Genomic DNA, 19,411 nt, shown 5'->3' with positions numbered 1-19,411 from the left:
GAAAAAAGATCTTTAATTGATGCGCAACAACATGGAATTGGGTATCTTATGCTATAAACCGGGAAAAGCAAAAAACAAAACAACTCTTGGGCGGTGCGCTACCGTACAATGAATGTTCATGTCTCAATCGAGAAGCCCAGCTTCGGTGTATACTCGACATTTCATATCAATCGAGTTCGATGACCCGGGATGTTGCCGATTCGCGGGAAGCAAGCGACTCTCGACCGACACTCTCGGTCTTCGGTCTCTGCGCTAGTGGGGATGTGACAGGACCGTCGCGTTTGCGTTTTAACGACGGGAAATTAGGCGTCTTTTTGATGCCTCTTTCCGACGTGTCTTCCCCATCAGCTTTCAGCTCCCACGATCCATCCGCCCTGATGTTGATTGCCCTCGCATTATCGAGCCGATTCGTGCGCTGCAGTTCTTCATGGATATTGGCCAGAAAGCCATCGATGACCAGGTTTTGCGGACGAGCATCTGCGCCACAGATCGGGCACTTCCAATTCTCCTTCAAACCCGTTTTCCCAGCCTTCGAGGCTCTGGTCACGATGTATGTCTCGAAATCAAAGCATTCGAAATGCTCGCAGATACTTCCACGAGCAGGGATATTAAATATGCGTGCCATGAACGGATCTACAAGGTTGACGGTGATGTAATCACTGACTATGCTCAGTTCGTCATCAGCCGTAGTAGACGACAGGCGTTTTTGAATCCGTTCGCGTGAATCTGAAGCGGGGAGGGATCGAGCAAGCTTCTTCACCTGAGTGAATCCTAAAATGTCCATGACCTCCACCGCCAGGGCATAAACCAAGTCATTACATTCAGCGGCACTGCGAATGAAATGCAGAGAGATAGTGTTCAAGCCTTCCCGCAGATGATCCGTGATGTCCAAGGGTATGTCCTTGCCGTTGTGAAATTTGCGGCGAACAAAGAGTTCTGTGCCATTCACGAAGATGTACATGGCACTGGGCCAGACAGAATCTGTGGCACACCAGGTATGCTGGGTCAACTCGTTTACAGACGGAGAAATCCGTATACACCGCAGACGGTATAATTGGCTACCGGCCACCAAGGTACGTTCAGAGCGCTGGGCGCTACCACGAGAATGAACTTGGGGAAGCCGCTCAAGATCAGCTTTGGTAAGAGTGAATTGCCATTCAAAAGCGGATTCTGTCTTTCCCAGGGAAGTGGGTGGTACCACGAATGACTTCGAGAATTGAAACAGACTTGAATCCTTCTCACTCGCAGGTTGTGAAGGGATCCACTTTATGGTGGGATCTCGAAGATGTGCTTGATGGACTGCAACTCGAAGTGGATGGAATCGGGCTGTGTTCGTCGGCAAGGAACCTGCTGGAGGAAGAAGCAGGTTGGAAGCCGGACCAGACTGCGGTGGCTGCAGGGGTTGTGGTGCCTGCTGTACCTGTTGTATTTGTTCAGTCTGTCGAACTTGTTGCGGCTGCTGAACTTGTCCCTGTCTCTGGGTGGCAGGGTGCTGGATAGGAGGTCTAGCTGAAATTGTAGAGGCGTGATGTTCAGGCAGATTCTGGTGGACGGGCTGCTGGGAGGGAACAGGTGGAACAGGCGGTGGATATGCTGCCGGCGCAGAAAAGACCGCTGGAGAGCTGGGACTTATACCGAGCGACTGCGAGGTCGCCACTTGGTGGGGTGAATTATAGTCGGGTTGCTGCAGATCGGGCCGCGGCGATAACGGGCGGTGGGAAGCCGGGTGATTATTTAGCACGGGCGGCGCGGACAGAGGGGCGGTCGTCCTTGGAGCAGGAACGCCTCCCATCTGTGAAGGTAGCTGAGAATAAGGGATCCCAGATCGCCTGAGACCAGGGTAGGGTATTTGACTTTCTCCGCCAGAAGCGTTAGTCAGAGGAAAGCGAGACAGAAGAGCGGACGCCGGGCTTTGTGGTGGTACCCCTGATGTCAGAAGCGCCACTTGTGAGGGGCGCATTTGAGGGCTCCGTCCCGCGATAGAGGCGGTGCGATTATTGGTGCTGGAGAAAGAATGCTGTCTTGAGTGAGAATGGAAAGGCTGGGTTGCAGCCTGTCCTCCTGCAGTCGGGGGAGCATGCTGACCAGTCGGCGATGTCTGAGGCCGGGAAAGGGATTTATATGCTCGAATTAAATACTCGTTCTCACGGTTCATCTGCTCCAGGGTCACTCTGGTTGTGAAACGCCTGAAGTAATTCTGCTTGTTTTTCTCGAATAAACCTCGCAAGCGCTCTTCATTCTGGGTCCCATAGATCCTTCGAGACATAGCCAGATATACAATTGATAACAGGACGGTCGATGTGAGGCCGAATTGCATGACAAGCTCATCAATTAGAGGGGGGTAGGCGCGCTCCCGCACGTGGCGATCATATGCCGCCCACCTTTCCGAGAGGAGAACCAAGCAGTTCGCGATCTGGTGGAGAGCTTTACTGAACTCGGGGGTCTGAAGCATTACTCCAAGTGGTCGAGGAAAATAGACGCTCCACCGCAGAAAATCTCCGGATAATCGATGATTGTCCACCAAGAGCTGCTTGAGAACATCAAACCCGGCCGAATGCTGCCTGGTCAGATGTGGCAAGCGCGCGAACTCTGAGGGGGCAAAGGTGTGCAAACAGTATATCTGATGAAGGATCAAGTAAAGCAGATCCTGAGAGTTACAGGCATCCCGTAGAAGACGGATCCGAGGTTGTTCCACCGTCTCTGATAGCATCATTGTCCCGTGAGTTCCCATAACAAAGGCGCGCAGGGTCATCTGCGATTGCGTCCAGAAGGCTTGATCGAAGAAGGAGGTTGAGGTAGGTGGGCTGGCTGGGCTTGCCGAAACAGAACCCGGTGCAACTGGAGAAGGGGCCGTTGCTACCTGGAATGTTGGTTGCCCTGAGTTTGCATGAACCGGGGCCTGCGGGTAAGTAGCATTCACCTGCGGCCTCTGCCCGCCTTGAGCAAGCGCTGGCGCCGCAGTCTTTCTTCCTCTGCTGGATGCCGGCGGCGACGCACTTACGGGCATTGTGCCTCTAACTTGAAATACGTTGGATTGCAGCTCTGTCTGTATCTGCATCGGGCCGGGTGCTGGTGGAGGTGAAGGAAGGATGCTCTGGGATAGACGCGCGTCATTTCGATCTCCAATGCTGGCCGGACTGGGGTGAGAACCAGTGCTTGGGTCCGGAGACGGTAGTGACGAAGCCTGCGACGGTTGAGACGCATCAAACGCGGCAATGGACCCTCTGTTTGGAGGAATGAAACCACTGGCGATGGTTGGAGATGCCGCAGAAGTTACGGGGGGTAAAAGCGAGTTGAAAGACGGAGATGGGAGTTGGTGAGCGTTGTCCCCTGGGGTCACGGGGGACATCCAGACTGGTGTGGAGGTAAGGGCAGCGGTTGTGGTGGCAGTAGCAGCAGGGGCAGTACTAGCAAGGGTGGCGGCGACATTATTGTTTTTCTCCGTTCTATCCTGCTGAACTCGAGAGAAGACTGAGACGGAAGGCGAAGGGAAATTTTGCATGCCTTGGGGGCGACCACCAGACTCATCAACAACTGCGGCAGCAGAGGCAGAAGTCGGGGCTGAAGTAACAGGGGAAGACGAGGGAGGAGAATTATGATGTGTAGTAACAGTAGTAGCAGCAACCGCGACAGGGGCTGGCGCCGAAGATGATGAAGATTGAGATGAAGCATCCAACATCCACGATCTCCGCACAGCGACACCGCCCAGGAACAAGTTGGCGGTGGAATTCGAATTCGACCATTCCAGCTCGGAACGCTGATTATTAGGTAAGTGGGAACGGTTGCGGCGGATCGACGGACTCATCCTCACGAGAATTCATGGTCTCGAAGGGTTGGAGATTTCTAATTTAGTGACGAGTCGAGGTGGATGACGGGGCTTCTCTTTTGTATTTATTTATCAATGTTGTCGTTTTTGTTTTGTTTTTGTTTTGTTTTTTCGTGCAGATCGCGCAGATTAGCGTTGATTCAAGGATGTTGATGCTGAAGTGCGTGGTCAGAGTGGGAGTATGAGGTCAAGAACCCAGAGAGACAAAGAAGATGGCGAGATGGGTTTAAATAGATACAAAGAAGTTGGGGTGAACAAAGAGAAGGGATGATCCAGTGAATCCCAGAGATAGGTAGTGATGATGGTAAGAGTGAAGGTAAGAGTGAGGGTAAGAATGAAGGTGGTATGGTATGGACTATGGGCTGACTACCTTGATGCAGTAGGACATAGACTCGAGTTGATAGGTAGGTAGATAGGTACTATTGTTTGGATGAACAGAGCAGGATAGGCACGATGCAAAAGGATGCCTGTGTATCGAAATATCGAGATAGAAGCCGTGGAAACGTTCTAGGAAGACCACTGCTTCCAGTAACTAGCAACATCACTATGGAACCAGTCTTTGCTCCCCTATAGTAGATGCATTGTCTACAGAATCTCCAAAAGAGGCACTGCTCCCAGGGTCAAGTCTGATATAAAAGTGATGTATAGGCATGCATCATGAAGATGATCCATCTCTGCAGAGCCTTAAGACTCATAACAAAGGTTCTCGGTTGATGCTCTCCTAAGTCTAGTAGCTTCCTCAATACGATCTGATAGATTCCATGGCTTGATGCAAGACCATCCCTTCGAGACTTCGAGTAGTGAAATATGGCGTTCCCACTTGGCCCCGTTCCGGCGTTAAGAATCTGATCCATGTAGAAAGGAATCATGCGATACTGATGACGGCCTTGACTCGATTCTTCTCCTTGCTCTAGGGCCAGAATCAGGAGTTCAGGACCCCTTGGATCGTCGCTGAGACGTGTAAACACAATAGCGAACTGGATAGACACTGCCCAAGTCGTTCTTACTTGTTCCTTGCCTCATATATAGGGCCACTTGTTTAATGAAGACGAGAAGTATCTATCTAGTTGTCGACTGTGGGCTGACTGTTTCAGGTGCGTGTGCAGAAAGTACGGACAGTTGAGACTTGAGACTTGAGACTGTATACCCCCGTCTTAGATGTCTACTCATATATCGCTGGGATCAATAGCGACGATGTTTTACCTATCTAGATATTTACCTACGATCATTGATTCATGTCAAAATGTTTTGCAATACTCTCTCCCCTTGAACCCCTGCTGTGCTCCACATGAAGAAGCATCCTGGAGAGGAATTGTGGGTGCTGTGCTCGAATAGACATATATCTATCCGACAGGGCATCTGGTTTCAACTCTGTGTGCACCAAGCGTTCAAACGATCGGTTATAAATCGAACCATTTGAATTGAGCTTCAAGAAGGCCTGAATCCCAATGATCCTGGAGTGGGAGGTGGCGCTTGTATAGATCTCCGTTGCTTGCCCCATACCATAACTAACAGCCTTGGACAGACAGAACGTGGATGCGGTTAAGCTTGACAAACATGTAAAGACAGATGGACAGCTACATTTGAAGGCCAGGTTCCCTTTACCGTCATCCGATGAGACTATCCTCAGATTGCTTGCCTCGTGCCAGTCTGGTCAGAACCTCTGCTAGTTGATCGAGATGAAGATGGGCAGGCTGACAGCAAGGAAGATATCCACAGACTAACGATACTTCGAAGGAGTTGTTCGCCCGTCGACAGTGAAGATAGTCTAGTTTCATGTTCCAGTGAACTACATACGACGGGTGTTCCTCCCTTCTCCCCCCCCTTGGTAGGAAATTCTAGATGTATATATAAAGTGTGCCATGTCCAGGTGTCAAGTGCGTGGTCAGTAAATGCTCAATGAGTGGCCCAAAGTCCCCTTCTTGGGAAATCAATCATCGCCAAAACAACGGCCGTACCTGTGTCATTTTTCTTGAGGTGGATATCTGAACTATGACTTGTACAACAGTTCTCTCTGAAGTATCGCTTCTGTTGGCTCCAATCATCAATCCTCTGCCATCCCATCTCATCATCGGAGGAATTGGATCTAAAGTATTGTATATCTCTGGTGCCATCTCTCTCTCATCCTCAGCCTCCTCGTCTCTATGAATATGTTCCCTCTTCAGTCTCTCAATTTAAGCTCTGCAAGGACGACACTTTGACATCCGCACGCGCCACGCATCAGTTTCACTTTCATCAATCATCGGTTCATCAACGTCGGCATCAGTTCGCTGTCAGTATTATTATTATTATCATTCTCATCATCGTCCCGTTTCAAACCCGTGGACCTTGCAACCCACCGCTTCATCCCCCCCCCCACAGAAGAAGAACAAGAAGAAGAACAAGAAGAGCACAGCATCACATTTGACACCTGCGCAGCCGCCCATTTGGCGCCGTTCCCACTTGCTACTGGGTTAGCGTCCCTGTCGCAGTGCTCGTCAAATTTCTGAATCCATACGTGGTCCTGGGATCGTCAGTAATCTGCCCCAGTTCCTGGCTAGATCTCGGGAAGCAAAACTTCGAGGCTTGAATTTGTCCTTTGTTTTGTTCTATTTTCGTCCCGACCGGAGTGAATTGAGGAGACATATAGAAAGCCCAACGGTCACCATTTCTCGTTTCCGTCGGATTGTACATTCAATCACCAGGCCACCAGAAAGAGCCGAGTCTGTCTTGCAGTCTTCATCTCTCGCTTCTCCCGCGAGTGTTCAACGGTTCGACCAATATTCGCTCCAATCGGCGCCCACTTCTTAGCCCCGCCGTTTTTTTGGCCCTGTCTTTTGATCTTCCATCCTCTCAAGGCTCCTCAATCCACCTTATCTACGTTCCCTGGTTGAAGGCGGTGGTGGTGCCTTCGCGTGGCTGTCACATTCTTGAACGCAACCGCATCGTCATACGCATTCCGTTTGCGAGCCCCCTCCCTTCTTCCTCACCTTCGAAGAACGCCCCGCCCCCCTTTTATTTATAAATTAATTACAGGAGAGAAGACGAAGACGAGAACATCGCGCCCCATTCTGGCCTCGTGAACTTACAAAAACACATCTTTTACCCCGGAAGGGCTGCAGGCCCCATGTCCTGCGCAATTCTCCCGCTACCACTACTTCTGCCGCTCTTCCTTTGACAACGGACAATCCCGCACTTTGCTCCCCCTTTTGTCACCAGTCGAGAGCACGCAATGGCTCTCTCAACTCCGCCCCGAGGCGTTCGCCCGGGAGATTTCCTGCTTGTTGTCCGTAAGTGGTTTCCCTCGCCTCGGCCCCATCCGCCACCACAGTCTCCCTCCGCTCGTTTATCGATCAGGGCTCATATTGAAACTTTCATGGCTGATGACCCGCTGTTCCTCCAGATGATTTTGATGCGCGAGGAACGGACGAGCTGACTTTGCGACGAGGAGAAAAGATTGAGCTGGTAGAACTCGATGAAGGGTTTGGAGATGGGTGGTACCTGGGCAAAGATCTCAAGACAGGGACAACGGGTCTCTTCCCTGGTGGTATGTTTTCTTTTTCCACATTTCTACAGTCAAATGGGTCGTGCGATGGGCTACAGTGGACATGACTGACAAGGTTGGTTGATTCAGTTTACACAACTGCCGCCCCAAAGATCCCAATTCGGCCTGCGAGGGAAGATGAAGTTGACATGGATGGTTCGAAAATCGATGGCGATGAAGGGCTAGATCAGAACCCAATTGCGGCTGAGGCCGTGACCTCGCCCTTGAGCGGAGAAACCACTCCCCAGGCGTCGCGACATACCAGCGCATCGGATATACAAGTACCAGATTTAGCGACAGACCTCGACTCAATGCAATTCTCTCCCAAACAACAGCAGCGCTCAAGCTCGTCTCCTCTGCCCACTTCGAAGTTGGCTGTTGATATCCAACAGTCGATCAGACAGACTTTGGACGGTCGATTAAATGGCCAGGACAGCCCAGTCATGAACGAGACTTTGAGTGTTATTGATGAACACATTACCGACCTGAGCACACCTCGTCATAGCGTTATCCCCCCAGAACAGAAGGTGAACAATGATTCATCCAGCGAATATAGCAACCATCTCGACCACCGCGTCTCCTACATCCGCGGCCATGAGACGGACGAAGAAGAAGAAAACCAGCCAACGGAGGCGGAAGTGCGGTCTTGGAATGCAGCGGAAACCTCGAAACACTTGCGAGAGTTGGGGGTCGAGGAGAAACACTGTGACATATTCCAAGAGCAAGAAATCACTGGCGATGTACTGTTGGATATGGACCAAGATTTTCTCTTCATGAAAGAGTTCGACTTTGGCGTCATGGGCCGCCGATTAAAGACCTGGCACAAAGTCAAGGCTTTCCAGGAGGAGGTTAGGGATATCAGGCAGCAGTCACAGCAAGGTCGTGGTTCTGCCTCAAGTTATCCCGCGTCGTCGGAGGAAAGGTCGCTCAGCAGGGCCAGTCATGCCGGCCCTTTTCTTCCACGGATCCCTCATCTGTCTCGAGGATCGGCTGGTTCCATGCAGCACCCACGACTCATGAGCAGCGGTGGACCGAGCAACACTACTTCCCTGACTTCCCAGACTCCAAGCTTCATGGACCATATGAGAAGGCCCTCAGCGGCCTCCATTCGAGACATTAATCATCACCGTCGTCATTCATCCATTGACGCTAGTCACCGTATGTCAACCGTGATGGATCCGGCATCCCACTTTGGCCATGTTAAACAGCCCTCATTCGATAGAGCCTGGACTATGACCAGTGGACAAAAGATGCCCTCTCGCTCGAGTACTTTGAACGAAGGGATCTTGCCTCAGCACGCATTTCGACGTCCAGATACTAACGAGTCCGACTCTGCAACTTCCATTTCCGACCGCCACGATGAGCTTGAACGCGGGTACTTCTCGGGCCCTGAAGGTGACAACACGAAGAGTCGGAGGTTGTTACAGAAACGAACTTCTGTGGCTGGCAGCGCGAGCCACTCCAGGAAACCCAGTTACGCCGATGAACATCTGACGGTCAACAAGCGACATTCTCGCGTTGGCAGTGTTGATTCCATTCGAGAGGTGGCTAAGGCAACTCCAGATGCCATAAGTGCACCAGTCACTTCTTCACCCAAGGGCCGTTTCAGGAGTTTGAGCACTCGTGTCATTGATCGACGTGGCCAGTCGTCACAAACATCTAACACCACCGCAGCAACAGACAAGCCTAGCGCTAGCCCCGGTTTCTTCGCGTCGTTCTCGCCACTTGCCCCCTTCGTTAACAGATCGGACACCGACGGCTCCACACGCTCTTCCAAAAGTACTGGGGCTAAAATTCGACGCGCTGCCGGACTTCGAGCTATATCTGACGTCGTTGGTAAAGGAATTGATACGTCTGTTGCTCCAGGTTCACCCATCAGAGATACCGACCCAACCTCAGCCAGAACTGGGTCGACTACCCCATCCACCTCGAAGAGCTCGGAAAGACATAGCACTGAAAGTTCGGTGAAGAATGCAGAGGGTGGGATCTCCTTCCCACGCCCGAGAGCCTCTGTCAAGTCCGGCCCAAAATCGAAGAAAGACACAAGCGCTTACATGCGAGGCTTGGAGAAAAAGTCTCCACAGGAGCAAATGGAGGGTTGCGACTTCTCTGGCTGGATGAAGAAGAGATCCTCCAATCTGATGACCACGTGGAAGCCACGCCTGTTTGTTCTACGTGGCCGCCGCCTGTCCTACTACTACTCTGAGAATGATACGGAGGAAAGAGGCCTCATAGACATTACCGCCCACCGTGTTCTTCGAGCCGATAATGACCCGATTGTTGCTCTGCATGCAACCATCACGGGTGCCACGGGGTCGCCAACATCCCCTTCGCACTCGAATGGTATCGATATTCCAGCAGCAGACAGGTCTTCTAAATCATCTCCTTCAGGCACCAAGGTTGTTGGAGAGGGGCCCTTCTTTTTCAAGCTCGTCCCCCCTAAGACAACTCGCACCGTTCAATTCACCAAACCCGCTGTTCATTACTTCCAAGTGGACAGTGTGAAGGAGGGTCGCTTATGGATGGCTGCACTGATGAAGGCGACCATCGACCGTGACATGAGCCTGCCGGTTGAGACGACAAATAAACAGAAGACGATCAGTCTCAAGCAAGCCCGGATGATGAGCCAACGACCCCCTGCACTGATGACCGCAACAGACATGCAGGAGCAGAGAGAGGAGGTCAAGAGTGATCCACCGTCAACCGGCACAGAGGAACGTGGGGGCCTGAGGATCAAAGGCTTGTTCGACAACGCTCCTGTTGATGATGATGAATACAGGGAGGACAACGCATCCTTGAATTCTCTCGGTGATATTGATGCCGGTCCACCATCTCTTCTACCCGAGTCCCTTGTTGTCAAATCTGACCATTGAGGCAAGTATGCTGGGTCGTTGTACTTCTGGGAGACTGTTCAAATCGGTTTGGCGTTTTAAGTGATATACCCCCGTTCGGATTTGGTGTTCTGTTTTCTGTTTCCGTCCGCGCTTTCTTTCCCAGCAATGGAGACGTCCCCATTCTCTCACACATTCTTCAATGCCGATTTTGCCGGGTGTTTGTCAGGCTCGAGGGAGATGGATATATGATGATATCCAAAAAAAAAAAATACGAAATCGGTAATAATAATAACTCCTTTGTACTTCATATGAAATCTTCTACATAACTGAGCCGTTAACCTCATTTTAATCTCATTTGACTTGTCTGAATCAAAAGTAAGGCAAATGTAAACCAGTGCTTTGTATGAGTATATAGTTCTGCCGCTCAAACTTATTTGTGGCTGTCTAGGCAGGCGGACTTTTTTCTCCCTTTAAAAGTTCCTCGACAATCCTCTATTTTCTAATTTCCTTTCCTTTGTGCTCTATGAGCGCCTTACTTCCCTGAGTATTGTTTCATGAATTTATATTCCTTACTATCAAAAGAGACACTACGCCGATGCGCGCTCCAGCAATAGTCATACCCCCATGTCCCTCGTCCGCCTTCTCCTATCCCGCGTCCTCAATGCGCTCATACCACTCGCGATAGCATCCAGTCTCTACCTCTACCTCTACCCTATATTCCAAGGCTGCGCCTTCCCATTGCCAACAAGCCAAAATGAACATCCCTCCAGCTCACCCTTCGGAACGAACAACCCGCTTCTGTATACCCTTTCGCAACACCTCCGATCGCAATTAGCAGCGGACTCAGCAGCAGCTTTCCGGCTGCTGGTCCTAGCAGACCCCCAGCTGGAAGGCGACAGCTCTCTCCCGAGCCCGGAAGAAGAGCTCTCAGCTCGAATCCTGTACTACTGGACGCTGATCAGACGCTCCGCGCTGGAGTCACCGTCGCCCTTCCACCCCGATGTGTTCAGCAACCTCACAGCCGCGGTACACACACTGTTTGTGGAGGACGTTCCTCGCGCTCTTCTTGCCGCACAGAAACGGGTCGATCTGCTCGGAAATGATTTTTACCTTGCGCATATATACCGCACGCTACACTGGTGGACTCGTCCGACGCATGTCACCGTGCTGGGCGACTTGATTGGGAGTCAGTGGGTTACTGATGAGGAGTTTGATCAGCGGGGAGGCAGATACTGGAATCGGGTGTTCCGGGAGGGCGAGCGCGTTAGTGACGAGATTACGATCACTGGCTCGGCGGGGTATGGAGCAGGAGCAGGAGCAGGAGCAGGCGATGCGCCGCAGCTGGAAGAGTTGAATGCAACTCACTCGGTCTGGGAACGCAGAATTATCAATATCGCGGGGAACCATGATATTGGGTATGCGGGTGACGCCAGTGAAGCGCGCATTGAGCGATTCGAGCGGGTGTTTGGCCGCGCAAACTGGGATATTCGGTTCCAGTATACGCCGCCGAATGCGACGGCTGATTCGGTCAAGCCTACCTTGCACCTGATCAACCTCAATACGTTGACCCTGGATGGACCAGCGCTGTCCGCAGAGGTCCAGTCAAACTCATACGCTTTTATCAACGACCTCATCACTCATCGCACCTACCCTGTTGAGGATAGGACGACCTTTACGCTCCTCCTTACCCACCTGCCTCTGCACAAGAAGGAGGGCATCTGTACCGACGGACCCTACTTTACCTACTTCGAATTTGACGACACGGATGGCCCAAATGACGTTCCCCGCTTCAAGGAGGGCGGTTTGCGGGAGCAGAACCACCTTAGCGACCAACTGAGCGCCGGTGGCGTCTTACAGGGAATCTTTGGCATGAGTGGTAACACAGACGCCGCAGGAGGAGGCTGGGGACGTAATGGTCTTATTCTCAATGGACATGACCATACCGGCTGCGACGTTGTTCATTTCGTCAACAGGTCTATCGTAACGACTGCCTTCGAGAAGAATACGGGCGAAATGTCTATTGAGACTGAGGAGTCCCCTGCGCCATCGTGGACATGGGCGGCGAAGCGCTACAATAGCCGCCGCCCAGAGGAGCGACTCGATGCACCCTCTATTCGCGAAGTCACTCTGCGTGCTATGATGGGCGAGTACGGCGGCAACGCAGGTCTCCTCTCCGTGTGGTTCGATGCCACTCCGGGCGTTAATGAGTGGCAGTATGAGATCACCATGTGCATGGCCGGTGTCCAGCATATCTGGTGGGCAGTTCATGTGCTTGACATAGTGACAGTTCTGCTTCTCCTTCTATACACCCTGTTACCCCGTCCCTCCAAGAAACCGGAGAAACAGCCGAAGAGAACTGTTCCCGAAAAGGGAACCAAAGACGATAAGAAGTGAATAAGTTGGGCTTGGACTTAGCATTGCATCTGTTGTTCTTGGATATGAGCGTGCAGACTATCAGCTTCCCTGGATCTCCTTCTAATGTATTATATTCTTGTGTCTGTATTTATATGGTGTGGTCATCTGCCCGCCGTACTACTGTCTCCCTCATCTACTTTGGATACCCTACGATGAAAACTTTCGCATGAGCAAATGAGGACCGTGCAGTGCCTTGTTCACATGAGTAAGACCACGCCCTTTGTAGCTGTGTGATGTTCATCAGGATGACTTTTAACATCGCTGATACCCGAAGGGAGTATGTTTCACGAGCAGAGGAGAGAATGATTTTGAAGATTTTTTGATATTATTGCCGAGCCGCCAGTGGTAGAAGAAACAATCGAGACACGTCATTTAGGAAAGAGATGCGCGGCTTAAGATGAATTCGGACCCGTTCATTGAAGTTCGTGGTTTTTGTGTCATGTGCACCGAAAAAAAAGATTTCATTCCCTGGTATCGCTGCTTCTATCTCCCCCCCCTGACTTCCAAATCACGACGCCTTTTTGTATGGATTCTTTACATAACGACACCGGCGTTGGAAGCAATACGCTGTTGAGGCAGACGATTAGTGATGCTCTGGTGCAGAATCTCGACATAGGTCTGCAGGGTGACTTACGGGCCAGAGCTCAGCAGCCTCCTTACCGACGGGGCCGGTAATGGCGGATCCCTTCATCTCACCCTTGGCGTTAACGATCTGGACGAAACCATCGAATTAGCAAATCATTTCATCTTGCCATAATCGCACACTGCCACGGCGCTGAATCCCACAAAACTCCCTGGGATGAAAGCCGCGGCCTCATGTGCAAACAGAGGATTGGGTTGTTCTTCTGCACTCACCACACCAGCGTTGTCCTCGAAGTACAGGTAGATACCGTCGGGTCTTCTCCAGGGCTTGCTCTGACGGACGACAACGGCGGGCATGACCTTCTTACGGAGCTCAGGCTTTCCCTTCTTGACGGTGGCCATGACCATGTCACCGACACCGGCAGCGGGGAGACGGTTCAGGCGGGCACCGATTCCCTTAACCGAGATGATGTACAGGTTGCGAGCACCGGAGTTGTCGCAGCAGTTCATGACGGCTCCGCTATACAATGTATTAGTTTTTCCTCTTGTTCCGTCAAGTTGGTCGAACACGTTGCGATTGATGGGATATGAGTTTGGGGCAGAGCGGTTTCGTGGCTGGCGTGGATATGATATGGGTCGTGGGATATCTTGATTTGAGGTCGCAAGAAGGGAAACATGCACAATCACTTCGACAATCGTGTTCGACTTCGGAAGGGTAGGAGGATTGCAGTCACATACCAAGGCAGACCGAGCGTCATCTTGAGCTTGTTGCCGGAGGCGGCACCACGACTATTCAGAATGCAAACATCAGCATTTTCGTTCCCTTCAATGTCTGTCCGGCCTTGCGTCTGCTTCTGCGTCGTAGAAAAATCTCATTTGATCCCAGCACATCCCACCCTTCTCCAAGAGTCTCTATCCGAGAGCAAACCCCCTCCGCAGAGAAATTTCACTTCCTCCTCTTTTTTTTTTTTTTTTTCATTTCGACAATAACCCCCCCCCACGCACTCATTGATCTCCAGGCGTGCAGGAGACTATCCATCTATGTGCCCTTTTTTCGACGACGCAGCGCTTCGCAAGAACCTGGAAAAGAATCATTTGCAACTCACCCTCTGGAAGACATCTTGACTATGTATCACGTTGTCGTGTCGGATACTGGGAAAAGGGCGAAAGGGCGACGAGGTCGAGAGGGATCGGGGCGACGTCGAGGGTTTGCACGGCGGTTCGGGTTTCGAATTGCTCTCGCTTAGTGTGCGTGGTGTGCAAAATCTTGGCGCTTACTTACTATTGGTAGACTGGATCCGCCATGGGTTGGAGCAGTAGCCCTAACACTAAGCTGTGACAGGACTAGTGGGTGATTATATAAGGCTGGGGAAGATGGTGCTGACTGCTATACTACTGAGTACTGACTGCCTTCTTACATCAAGGCCTAAGGATATCTATATGCTGGCCATCAAGATGGAGGTACTACAGCACTAAGAAGTCGTTATGAAGTTTGAGATTCTTCAATGGATAACATGTATGAGTAGACAGGTTAAATAAAGCACAGATATTTTAGTGCAAACTTATCATACAGGGCAAAGACAAGAGGCAAGGAATACCACAAGTATCATATCAATCCCAGGCAAGATAGCAATCAGGTTGAAGTATAAATAACCTCCTCAGTAAAAAGAAGATACAGTAGCTGACCGAAGTGTGAATGTAAAACAAGAAGAAAAACCAAACCCGCCTATCATAGAACACGATGCAATGATCTCGAGTGCCCCCAAACACCATACTACCATTGCCCTTTACGCCAGAAACTTCGAGAGGATGCCTTCCATTAGCGCCGGAAGTTATTCCAGGCTCTTTGCAGGCTCCTCAGGTTGTTGTGTTGAGGTTGGCTCTTTTTCAGTAACTTGCTTAGCCTCCTCTGACTCCTTGGGGGCTTCCTGGTCGGGCTTGACGACCTGTTGATCACTGGAAATCTCGGGAGTCGTTTCCTTCGTCTTGACCTCTGATGAATCGGTAGCTACCTTGGTCTCTGGCTTCTCTGAGGCGTCTGTCTCTTTTGAAGCGGGAGAAATCTTTGCTGAGGGAGAAGGCTCCGTAGCTGTCGTTTCTGGTGCCGATGTTTCAGGCTTTGCCTCCTCTTCCTGTGTCTCGACTGATGGCTCAGGCTGCTTAGATTGCTCCGGTTCGGGGACAGGCTCGCCCGCATCTTCCATGGTGGTATCTTCATCGTGCATCTTGGGAGATGGCTGACGAGAAGCGACAGCAGAAGCCGCAGTCTCTTCTGGTTCATCAATGGCCATTTCAGTTGACTCTACAACGGCCTTTTCATCTGCGCTGGGAGCAGGTTCAGCAGCGGAGGGGGTGGGCGCGATATCAGTAGCTGGTGGAAGCGCTTCACCCATCTTTGCATCGATGGTAGTATCCATCTCGTCATCTGGAATCGAAGAAGCTTCTTGCGGGGTCGCAATTCCGCTGTTGGGTCCAGAATCCAGATCGGCGTTCCGGTAGTTGGCTTGATTCCTCCGCTTCAGCCCTGCAGCTTTAGGATGGATTCCGTTGGCCGCATTCTCCTCTTCATCTTCACTATCACTCAGTTCACCGGGCTTCTCGATGTATTGGTCGAATCGTCGCTTCGTGAACCGTTTATCTTTGTTTTCATCCTCATCCAAATCATCAAGAATCGCGTCTGCCTCGTCGTCCATACCTTCGAGGAGCGGCTCACGAGGTACATCAGTCATCTGCACGGACGGCGCGAAAGCCGTACGCTTGAGATTCTCGACCACCTGAGCCCGAATCTTGTCAAGATAGTCCTTGGTATTGGCATTGTCCATATTCGACGGGCGGACATTCAGCTCGTAGTCGGGGGCGAAGTACTAATGCGACTGTCAGTATTGTCAACGCTCAAAGATAATATGTCGATCAACTCACCTCATAGTAATCATTGTAAGGCAGCTCTGGACCTAGAACCTCCCCGAGAAGGACGCCAGTCTCAAAAGCCCACGTTCGCGCAACATTGCGCATGGTATAACCACCACCACCGACAATCATGGTCGGCAGGTTGAAGCTTTTCACGAAATTAACGCAGTTTGCGTGGCCTCGCATACTGAGATTGAAACAGCCAAGGCGATCACCCGAGAGACTGTCGCCACCGCATTGAAGGACAACGGCTTCAGGGCGGTACCATTCCATGACACTGCTGATGACAGGCTCAAAAATGCTTTTGTAGGAAACGTCATCGATGCCGTCGCGAAGGGGAAAGTTGACCGCATAATTCTTGCCTTGTCCCACTCCAATGTCACGAAGCTCGCCGGTACCCGGGAAATACTCTCCATACTTATGGAAGGAAACGGTCATGACACGGTCGGTGGTGTAGAAAGCTTCTTCGACACCATCTCCGTGGTGAACATCAATGTCGACGTAGAGAACACGTTGCTTGAATCGTAGCAGCTCGAGGATACCAAGGACAATGTCTGATAAAGGCGGACAGTGTCAGTTGCTGTGCAAACCACGGAAGCGCAGCGACTTACCATTTACGTAGCAGAAACCACTCGCTTCACTCTTCTTTGCATGGTGAAGACCTCCAGCCCAGTTGACAGCGATGTCGCACTTGTTGCGATTAAGCCGCGCCGCGCCTTCCATGCTGCCTCCCGCGCTGATCCCGCAGAACTCAAACAATCCATCAAAGACTGGACAATCATCACCGACGTTGTATCTACCCTGCTCTTTTGCGAATTGATCCATATTGTCTGGTGTCACCTTCGAAAGGAAGTCGATATATTCGTCGGTGTGAAATTGTGTCATCTCATATCTGGACGCCGGTTTCGCACGCTGCAAACCATTACCTGTTAGTAGACCATCGATGGACCCAATAATTCCGCAAACCACTCACGTAGATTTCCATCTTCTTGTATAAGCCATAGTTCATGACCAAGCTGTGTGTCATCCTGATACGGTGTGGCTTCATAGGATGTCCCGATACGTAGGCATAGTTTCCAACGTCCGAGTCGTAGAAGTATGCGACCTTCTTACCGCGATCCTTGGAGGCACTGGAAAGATCCAGATCAACAGGAGGTAGGGCAGTCATCTTGGATGAAAATGTGCACGTATGCACTGATGCACCTCACCCCGGTTTGTATATCGTGGAATGGTGAGGTTGTTGTATCCAGTCGTATCTAGGTTGATTATGGGTGATTTGAAGAAGAGAAAGAAAGGAAAGGCACAACAGATGATCAAGGCCCCGAAGACAGGCTTGGATCACGAATATAAGTAAAAAATCACCTCAATGAAATAACAGCAGTGGAATTTGAGGGATTGTGGCACTGAGATAGGATTCCCTCCCATCGATTGGGGAGAATAGAAGAGAGGGCGAACAAACAGTGGAAGAAGTGAAGGGGAGCGCCGAGCAAAGGCCGCGAGGGGAGAACAGGCCGAGACTGCCAGGAGGAACAGCTGTGCCCACCGCCTTCGTCAGCTTGGTCATGCCCAAATGGGATTGCTTGCTACTTAGCATCCCCGAATCGCGCATCTCATTCTCACCAGCTGTCCGGTCATATCTCTCCTTCATCCTTCTTTCCATCTTATCGGTCTTCGCTATCTGGGCTTCGGATCTTCTCATTCTACCTACGTCTCCGCCCTTCGATCTATTCGCCACACGAAGTCTGCCTGTGAAGTGACCGATCAACCACTTCACTATTTGGAGCTTCCCTTAAGGAAGCTATCACTTGCATTTCCTTTGATCTTTTCGCATATTTGAGTCATTATGGATCGACTCAATCGAATGATTCAGGCCGCTCAGGGCATGGGTATGGGGAGCGCAGCTCCTGGTGGTGTAAGCTAGCCCTTTGCGTCATTTGTACCTACCGCTCGTACAGCCTGTACGGATTCAAGGGTCTTCTACATGGACTCGTATCTTTTGAGCACAGATAAAGCGCCTCCAAAATAGGAGGACGACGTGCTCAGAATGGTTGTGCTAATGCTTGTTGGCAAAGGATACCCCGAACCTGATCGATAACTCCGAAACTGTTCACATTTCCTCGCTCGCTCTGTTGAAGATGTTAAGACATGGCCGGGCAGGTGTACCTATGGAAGTTATGGGTCTGATGCTGGGGGAGTTCGTCGATGAATACACAGTTCGCGTGGTTGATGTCTTTGCCATGCCTCAGAGCGGTACTGGTGTCAGTGTCGAGGCTGTGGACCCTGTCTTCCAGACCAAAATGATGGAAATGTTGCGGCAAACTGGGCGGTAAGATTTTGAAGCAGTCGAAGATTGGTTACAATGGCAATACTGATTTAGTGTCTCCAAAAATAGGCCAGAGACCGTCGTTGGCTGGTACCACTCTCATCCTGGTTTCGGATGTTGGCTGTCATCCGTCGATATCAACACACAGCAGTCGTTCGAACAGCTCACTCCACGAGCCGTTGCTGTTGTGGTGGATCCAATTCAATCTGTTAAGGGAAAGGTTGTCATTGATGCTTTCCGTCTCATCCAGCCTCAGACCGTTGTCATGGGCCAGGAGCCTCGGCAAACAACATCCAACTTGGGTCACCTGAACAAGCCGTCCATTCAGGCATTGATCCACGGCCTGAACAGACACTACTACAGCATTGCTATCAACTACCGCAAAACAGGACTGGAGGAGAACATGCTAATGAACTTGCACAAGCACGTCTGGACAGAGGCCCTGCAGATGAACGACTTCCACGAGGAAGGCCAACACAATGTGGAGCGGATGAAGCAGCTCGTCAACCTTGCCGAGGGCTACGAGAAGCGGGTCAAGGAGGAGACGGAACTCACCAAGGACCAACTCAAGACACGATATGTCGGAAAGGTTGATCCTAAGAAGCGTAAGTTTTCAACTCATCTCTTTGTAGCTCAAGCCGCGATACTGACTATTTTCTTTCAACAGACATTGAGGATGTGAGCCAGCAACTGATTGAGGATAATATCGTTGCGGTCTCGCGGCAGATGATTGATAAGGAGGCGTCAGTGGCACGACTGTCTAGTGGAAAGGATGCCCAAAATCAGACGGGCATGGACGTGGACGAAGAGCTGTAGATGACTTAGTGTCAAGAAAGCGGGACGTCTAATGTTTCTATGCCTCTATAATCCAACATTTCTCCTAGTCTGGGGGGAATAGACAAGAAATTACCCATAGATGAATGATGTTCAAAATTGTAAAGCTGGCTGCCTCATAAAGCGAGAACAAAGCCGAAGATAATCTATATATGCATTTAATTGTT

At 50.9% G+C, this 19,411-nt stretch overlaps 7 protein-coding genes across 7 annotated transcripts, besides 4 other annotated features; 3 read left to right on the top strand and 4 right to left on the bottom strand.

The window, feature by feature from the left end:
- Positions 1 to 166: 166 nt before the first annotated feature.
- ACLA_091180 (MIZ zinc finger domain protein) lies at positions 167 to 3,805 on the bottom strand (the record flags this gene model as incomplete). The annotated part of the gene is made up of 1 exon (XM_001272845.1): positions 167 to 3,805. One exon carries the CDS (start codon positions 3,803 to 3,805, stop codon positions 167 to 169), a length of 3,639 nt encoding a protein of 1,212 aa, XP_001272846.1.
- Positions 3,806 to 4,130: 325 nt separating this feature from the next.
- Positions 4,131 to 4,160: a microsatellite.
- A 1,884-nt stretch (positions 4,161 to 6,044) lies between these two features.
- Positions 6,045 to 6,134: a microsatellite.
- A 51-nt stretch (positions 6,135 to 6,185) lies between these two features.
- Positions 6,186 to 6,215: a microsatellite.
- Positions 6,216 to 7,037: 822 nt separating this feature from the next.
- ACLA_091170 (putative polarized growth protein (Boi2)) lies at positions 7,038 to 10,222 on the top strand (the record flags this gene model as incomplete). The annotated part of the gene is made up of 3 exons (XM_001272844.1): positions 7,038 to 7,095; positions 7,209 to 7,352; positions 7,440 to 10,222. 3 exons carry the CDS (start codon positions 7,038 to 7,040, stop codon positions 10,220 to 10,222), a joined length of 2,985 nt encoding a protein of 994 aa, XP_001272845.1.
- Positions 10,223 to 10,807: 585 nt separating this feature from the next.
- On the top strand, positions 10,808 to 12,577 carry ACLA_091160 (uncharacterized protein; the record flags this gene model as incomplete). The annotated part of the gene is made up of 1 exon (XM_001272843.1): positions 10,808 to 12,577. The coding sequence occupies one exon, from the start codon at positions 10,808 to 10,810 to the stop codon at positions 12,575 to 12,577; it is 1,770 nt and encodes a 589-aa protein (XP_001272844.1).
- Positions 11,487 to 11,511: a microsatellite.
- Positions 12,578 to 13,132: 555 nt separating the features above from the next.
- On the bottom strand, positions 13,133 to 13,938 carry ACLA_091150 (60S ribosomal protein uL14; the record flags this gene model as incomplete). The annotated part of the gene is made up of 4 exons (XM_001272842.1): positions 13,133 to 13,165; positions 13,233 to 13,310; positions 13,454 to 13,700; positions 13,919 to 13,938. 4 exons carry the CDS (start codon positions 13,936 to 13,938, stop codon positions 13,133 to 13,135), a joined length of 378 nt encoding a protein of 125 aa, XP_001272843.1.
- A 367-nt stretch (positions 13,939 to 14,305) lies between these two features.
- ACLA_091140 (uncharacterized protein) lies at positions 14,306 to 14,485 on the bottom strand (the record flags this gene model as incomplete). Its single annotated transcript, XM_001272841.1, is given in 2 exon segments — positions 14,306 to 14,453; positions 14,463 to 14,485. Coding segments are annotated over 2 exon segments (171 nt in total).
- Positions 14,486 to 15,012: 527 nt separating this feature from the next.
- rpdA (histone deacetylase RPD3) lies at positions 15,013 to 17,255 on the bottom strand (the record flags this gene model as incomplete). The annotated part of the gene is made up of 4 exons (XM_001272840.1): positions 15,013 to 16,044; positions 16,100 to 16,641; positions 16,699 to 16,999; positions 17,061 to 17,255. 4 exons carry the CDS (start codon positions 17,253 to 17,255, stop codon positions 15,013 to 15,015), a joined length of 2,070 nt encoding a protein of 689 aa, XP_001272841.1.
- Positions 17,256 to 18,252: 997 nt separating this feature from the next.
- ACLA_091120 (proteasome regulatory particle lid subunit RPN11) lies at positions 18,253 to 19,226 on the top strand (the record flags this gene model as incomplete). Its single annotated transcript, XM_001272839.1, has 3 exons — positions 18,253 to 18,413; positions 18,480 to 19,015; positions 19,078 to 19,226. The coding sequence occupies 3 exons, from the start codon at positions 18,253 to 18,255 to the stop codon at positions 19,224 to 19,226; spliced, it is 846 nt and encodes a 281-aa protein (XP_001272840.1).
- Positions 19,227 to 19,411: the final 185 nt, after the last annotated feature.

This window comes from Aspergillus clavatus, genomic scaffold (assembly GCF_000002715.2).
Source record: "Aspergillus clavatus NRRL 1 1099423829798 genomic scaffold, whole genome shotgun sequence".
NCBI classification, from domain to species: Eukaryota; Fungi; Ascomycota; class Eurotiomycetes; order Eurotiales; family Aspergillaceae; genus Aspergillus; species Aspergillus clavatus.
The sequence above is the reverse complement of the archived record's forward strand: the minus strand, read 5'-3'. Positions and strand labels throughout refer to the sequence as shown.